At 35.2% G+C, this 7,268-nt stretch overlaps 1 protein-coding gene across 1 annotated transcript; it reads left to right on the forward strand.

The window, feature by feature from the left end:
• Positions 1 to 743: 743 nt before the first annotated feature.
• HELRODRAFT_67877 (hypothetical protein) lies at positions 744 to 7,204 on the forward strand (the record flags this gene model as incomplete). Its single annotated transcript, XM_009026903.1, has 5 exons — positions 744 to 1,484; positions 1,859 to 2,051; positions 2,840 to 2,947; positions 3,222 to 3,365; positions 7,095 to 7,204. Coding segments are annotated over 5 exons (1,296 nt in total), but the record flags the coding sequence as incomplete, so codon positions are not given.
• Positions 7,205 to 7,268: the final 64 nt, after the last annotated feature.

The raw sequence follows: 7,268 nt of genomic DNA on the forward strand, positions 1-7,268 counted from the left end.
TAACAACGATTACATTAACCTAATTTCTTTTAACGACATCAATAACCAGAAAAATATCAACAACATTAATAGCATCCAACCAACGTCAACATTATTTATTAAAATGAAACCTCTGCCAGAGCATGAATAGCATCAATTACATTTAAACTAATCTATGCCATTGCCTGGTAGGCAATATATTTCTCACACTGCTACGCTAAATTTGTCATCATTATATTCAACAGAACAGTAAGATGGAAAGAAATAAGGTAACAGCAACAAAAACATCATCAACAACAACAACAACATTATCAATAACAAAAACAACAGCTGCAGCAGCAAAAACAACAAAATCATAAAAAATTTGACAGAATCTACAACTAAAAAATAAAAACCAAAAGCAACAACAAATTTTTGTAGCAACTACAAAACTACATGCACTAATTTTGATGAATGTAAAGTTGAAAAAAAATTTCAAACATCATTAACATTAACTGAACAGAAATCTGGTTGCTAGAAAAAAAACAATTTTTACATTGGATACTCTGAAAATGTTTTCCGCAAAGCAAAGAAAAAATAAAAAAAACACTCGAAATATTTCAGTGCAATTTGAATCGATTACAAAAACTGAATGCGAAAATTGTTCGAATGAAACCATCCAAACAAACACTTTCAACAAAATTCACAACAAAATTTTTAACACTTCAACAACGTTACTACAACAACTCTAACAACATAAAAATAGGATGAGTGCAGCCAGCACAATGTTGCAGGAGCAGCAACAGCAACGGCCGCCAGTACATTTTTTTACGAACAACAACGTTTTCAACTTTACTAAATTTCACAACATCACGAACAACAACACCAGCAACGATTATAACAACTACACCGACGACAAACACTTTCAATATTATTATGACTACAACCAGAAAGATGATGTTTCTGAAGAATTCAACTACTTGGACGTAATTAACATTCTCATTCCAGTGGTGTTTGGGATCATAACAGCGGTCGGTACGATAGGCAACTTAATCGTCATCGCGACAATAATCTACAACAGACACCGTCGCAATCGACCGGCGTCAAACAAATCGAGAGTGACGTCATCGGCGACGACATCCGTGGCGACAACCACCACAGACGTTTTGATCGCCAGCTTAGCATTTGCCGATCTGCTGTTTGTCATTATCTGCGTGCCATTCACGGCCGTTCGATTCGTCACCGGGTGGCATCTGGGTAGATTTTTATGCATCGGACACGTGTACGGAGTGTATCTGAACGCCTACGCAAGCGTGTACACCATGGTCCTAATGGCCGTCGATCGGTACCTGGCCATCGTGCATCCCTTCTGCTCTATAAATTGGCGCACCCCTAGAAATGCTCTGATCGCCACACTGCTCGTTTGGCTCGTTCTCATCGTCTGCAACTCACCTCTACTCTGGGAAATTGATACTTTCTACCAGGAAGGATGGTTCTCTTGTAACTTCATCAACTACAACAACATGGTAGTTGGTTGGTTGCTTGGTTGGCTGTTGTTTGTTGGGCTGCTTATTGGTTAATATGCTGATTGCTTGTTGTTCACTAGCCTGTTGTTGTTGTTGGGTGATTGGTTATTTGATTAACTGATTTAAAAATCAAAATGGGTATGGTCTGTTGGGTGATGTTTCATTAATTAATTTCAAATTTCGTCTGTTGAGGAAAAATTTGACGTTGAGGGTCGTTGAGGAAAGTAGATTGAGGGTCACACCATTACTATATTTACGACTTTTTAGCTAATGATAGTTTTGAGTAATTTCAACATAATAACTCAGTTCATATTAATTCAGCAAAACATTTTGACAAAGTAACAACTTCCAAATTCTTCCCACAAACAAACCAGGAGGACCGGACGTTCGTGCAGACCTTCCACTCGACCTTCTTCCTCTTCTGCTTCTTCATCCCACTGACCGCCATCACAGTCCTCTACAGCCTGCTGCACAGAAACCTCAAGAGAGGAATGCACAGACATCCAAGGAACTTACCTCGAAACAGCCAGCAACTCAACAAAAACTCTGAAATCTCTGAGAACCAGCGTGAAGGGAAGTGTAGATTAGCTACGAGGCTCTTGTCCATTCAAGGTTGCAAAAATGTATACAAAAATAAAATGAACAAATTAAATAACATTAAAAGTTATTAATATTTTTGTAACTTTTTATTTTTTTATCGTGTTGTTGAAAGGATTACTAAAGCAAATGTTATAAGAAACCAAAGTATAATTTATCACTCATTAGCTACAAGTATGAAAAAATTATTAATTTCACATCACATTAATTGTTAGCAGATCCATATTTGTCCAGTCTCTCACCCCATCCATCTAATCCAACCACAACATCAGCATTTCCGACAACTACATCTTCATCGTCAGCGTCACAAACTCAAGAGCAAAAATCTCGTTGTCAACCGTTTAAAAAATATTTTTCCTTGTCAATGATAACGTCCTTGCAAACATTAACAACAACAACAGCAACAACAATATCTACAACACCAGTGGCTGCAATAGAAACATTTACATCAACATCTACAACATTAATGCTAGCAACAACATCAGCCGAAACATCAATAACATCACAATTGGCAACATCGGCATTGAAAACATCAATTTCTTTAACAGCAACAACATCGACTACAACAACAGCAACAATATCAGCAACAGCACTTTTAAATGCAGCACCTACAAAAACAACTCCTACTCCAACACTGCCACAGCCTACGTTAAACATTCCAACACCTCAGCATCAGCAACATTCCGCGTTGACATCTGGCACGGCTGCAGAAAAAAAGAAAGATCCTTCACAGAAGAGGCGCAACAAACGCAAAAGAGTTACCGGAATGCTGATCGCTGTTGTCGTCACGTTCGCCGCCTGCTGGCTGCCAATTCAAATCTGCTTCCTCCTCTTCGCTTTCACAAAATTCAACGATACCGCCATTAGTTAGGATTGATTTATTCATGAGTATAAATGAGTTTCTGTGTGTGTGTGTGCGTGTGTGTGTGTGCGTTTGTGTGTGTTGGTGTCTCTGTGTGTTTGTTTATGTGTGTGTGTGTGTGTGTGTGTGTTGGTGTCAGTGTGTTTGTTTATGTGTGTGTGTGTGAGTGTTCAGCAAGTTCACGTTCTTTTGTGTTCTAATTTTTTAATGAATAACTAATGTGTTTTTAAGCAATTAATTTAACTACAAACTAACCAACCAATCAATCCCAACACCAGTGATCATCATAAAGCTGCTGAGCAACTGCGTGGCTTACATGAACAGCTGTCTCAACCCATTCCTCTACGCCTTCTTCTCGCAGGACTTCAGGGACTCCTTCCTCAACCTCCTCCACGCCCTCAAATATTTCTGCTGCCCCAAATGTTTAGCCAATCGAAAGACGACACAGAATAATAATAATAATAACAGTAAAATTATTATTAATAATAAAATGAGTAAACAAATTGGTAATGACGGTAAGAAAAATTTTCAGAAAATAATAACCAACAACGGGGAGGACCTCGATGAGGAACAGTTTTGGACGAACAATAGAACGGTGAACATTGAAAAGATACGTCGCGAAGGGGAAGAAGAGAATGATAAGAAGATTGATGATGACGTCATCAATGAATGCAGGAGTGAGATAGTGATGAGGAGCAGGAATGAAGATTTTGAAAAGAATGAAAAAAACTTTGATCTATCTACTGTTGCTGTTGATGGCACAGCTAATGTTGATGCAACTAACAATGTTGATGGTACTGTTGATGTTGTTGATGTTGCGAATTTTGTTGATGTTATTAACGTATCGAAAGATGATACAGCTGCTGAAGTTGTCGTTGAAAATTTATCTGGTGTTATTCTTAAAAACAATGCTATTGATGTCTTAACTGACGTTAACGTTGATGTAGTTGATGTTATCGATAGAAATAATAGAGCTACTGATAACAATGTAGCTTCTTTTGATGTTGTTGTTGATGATGATGTTGATGTGAAGGAAGTTATTTGCGACAACGTTTCATGTCCAGATAATGGAAGTTACATCAACGACATCAACAGCAGCAACAACAACAACAAAAACAACAGCAACAACAACAGCAGCAAACGCAACAATAACAACAACAACAACGCTGACAACAACAAAATAAACAACAATTACTACCAGAATATTAACGGAAACATCGTTCGCGTTGAAACATTTTACGGGACCAACGACTTCGCAAACAACAGCATCAACAACAATTGCAACAACAACAACCAAACAATATCGTCAACAACAAAAACATCAACGGCCTAAATAAAATTTCGGTTGAATAAATTTCAATGAACGCAACGACCTTGACATTCGCAAAAATAAACTCGAAGAAGAGCTAAAAAGTGTTTTTATTATTATCATTATTATTTTTATTTACCCCAAAACAACAACGAAACATAAATCTATGTTAACAATTTCGCCATGGGAGTAATATTCATTGGCTTCAAGCAAGTTTGAAGCGGAGGATGTGAATTATTCAACGACATAAAAATCAATTAACGCTCCATGTTTTAGAAACGTTTGATGAAGTTCTTTGTGGGAAAAATTGTTTTGTCTCAATATTTATGTTAAAAAGTTTTAAATTAATGTGAATGACTTTGTTATGCTTTTGAAATTTTGAAATGGCGACAGTTAAAAATAGATTTCAATTTATTTTTGGCTCTGAGAACTGCCAGTTTGTGGATGTGTGATTTGCACGTTTCATTTTTGGGCTATTAAGTAATATTGTTTTCTGTTATTTACGCTACGCTCGTAATACCACATAAACAATTTACGCTGAAGTACGCATAAACACTTGTGTGTCTGCGTGTGCGTGCGCGCCTCTGTGTGTGTGTTTGTGTGTGTGTATCTGTGTGCGTTTGACAAGATCAAAAAACACACACAACACAACTTACTGATAAAAAGACAGCGATGAAGATAATAAAGACATATACTAAAATACATACAAAAACGACATTGCGTGGGCATATAAGCAGAACTGGTAGAGTACACATAGGCACTTATTCCAAGCTGCATGTAAACAAAGTCATTTTGATTGATGGCTTCGCCGAAATATTAGTAGCTTACATTCATTACATGCATTCGTAATGTTTTCTCATCACTCAATTAATGAATGCAACTCCAAAACAAAAAAAAAAACATACAACGCTTCGCACACATACACGTACATGCGCGCACACACACATACACACACACATACAATGCAAACAATCAAACACGTTCATACTACATTACATAACATGAACATAGGGATGTTATAAGTGAACGCACACATTCAAATACACACCAATACATAAATACACATACAAATAAGAACATACAAACAACCGTTAACCTTTAACAAATACATAAATACACATACAAATAACAACATACAAACAAATAAACACACAAACTTTTGATTGAATATGTAAACTCCAATTTTTAAATTTTTCCATCATCAATATGATAGTGTCTTGCGAAATTTCTGTTACCTTACACCTTACACAAACAAATTAGTACATAGATAAATTATATATACATATATATATATATATATATATATATATATATATATATATATATATATATATATATATATATGTAGGTACGTGCGCGCGCGTGTGTGTGGTGTGTGTGTGTGTGCGTGCGTGTGTCTACGTGTTTTAGTGAGTTTATAAATTTTTTCAAAAAATGTTTTCGCGCGTTTCATCTATTAGTTCATAATTACCATTCCATCAACTATCATTAGCTAGAATTTTTTGCCTCGAGGAAAATGTTTTAATATGTACACATACATACATACATACATACACACACACACAAACAAACAAACAAACACACATACATATATATAACATATATTAGTATATGTAAATGTTGGTCTGCTGCTGTGAGTGGCTGGGTTCGAAAACAAGCTGATCACCGTATATTGTACGCCATGTTGATATATCCTGCATATATTTGTCAGTGTGTCCGTGCCTGTGTGTTTGTGTCCGTGCTTGTGTGTGTGTTTGTGTGTGTATGTTTGTTGCGTGTGTGTTTTATGTTATTAAATGCCATTTAAGACTTCATTACATGCGGTTAACTGAACAGTCGAGATGGGAATGTTTTTTAACGTTATGATTGATGTCGTATCTTTAACATTTGAAATCGTTGCAATCATTATTATTGCTTATCATGTTACTTTGAACTGGACAATTATTATTGTTGTTCTTTATTATTATTATTATTGTTGTTGTTGTTGTTGTTGTTGTTGTTATTTTTCTATTGTAATGAATTTTATTACGATCAGTTTGTCCATTGTTTTGTGATGAATGGCATTGAAATTTGTTGTTCAATCATGTTAGTGATTAGCGCAGATTTTATTGCTCCTAAGTTTCACACACACTCACACACACACACACATACATACACACATACATATACACCCACACACACACACACACACACACACACACACACACACACACACACACACACATACATACATACATATATACATACAAATCAAAGTGTTAATCCATTTGTTACTTGATGTTTGACGGTTCAGTGTCACTCATACATACATGCATACATACATACATACATACACACATATACAGACACACATTTTTTTTTACATATAATACATGTCTATAACATATTAAATTTTTTTTAAATCCTTAATACATTGGTATGGATTCTTACAAATTATTTTATTCAACTTATTTTAAATTTAATAAAAAAAATATAGACAAAGATGGTGATTTCATTTTATTGATAATAACATAGAGTAAAATGTACGTTTCATTGAAAGATTTTCCTCATAACTATAAATTATTCAAAAAGTTGTACCCACCATATAAACATAAAACACGGAAGAGGGCATAGTTTGGATGTTGTAAAAAATGCTGAAGCTATCATTTAATCATTTGATCACATAAAGCAAACACAGCAGCAATAACTACTACTACTGCTGCTGCTGCTACTTCTACTGCTGCTGTTTTGTTACTACTACTACTATTATTATCATTACTACTACTACTACTACTACTATTACTACTACTATCATTACTACTACTACAACAACTACTACAATCAGTTACAACAGTATAAAAAGCATCTAAAAAACTAACGACATTAAAATCAACAACGAAAACAACAACAACATCAACATCATCAACAACAACAACAACATCATCAACAACATCAACAACATCAACAATGACATCATCAACAACAACAATAATAATAATAATAACAACAACAACGACATCAACAAAACCAAACAACA

The sequence above is a fragment of the Helobdella robusta genome (assembly GCF_000326865.2).
Source record: "Helobdella robusta unplaced genomic scaffold HELROscaffold_5, whole genome shotgun sequence".
Taxonomy (NCBI): Eukaryota; Metazoa; Annelida; class Clitellata; order Rhynchobdellida; family Glossiphoniidae; genus Helobdella; species Helobdella robusta.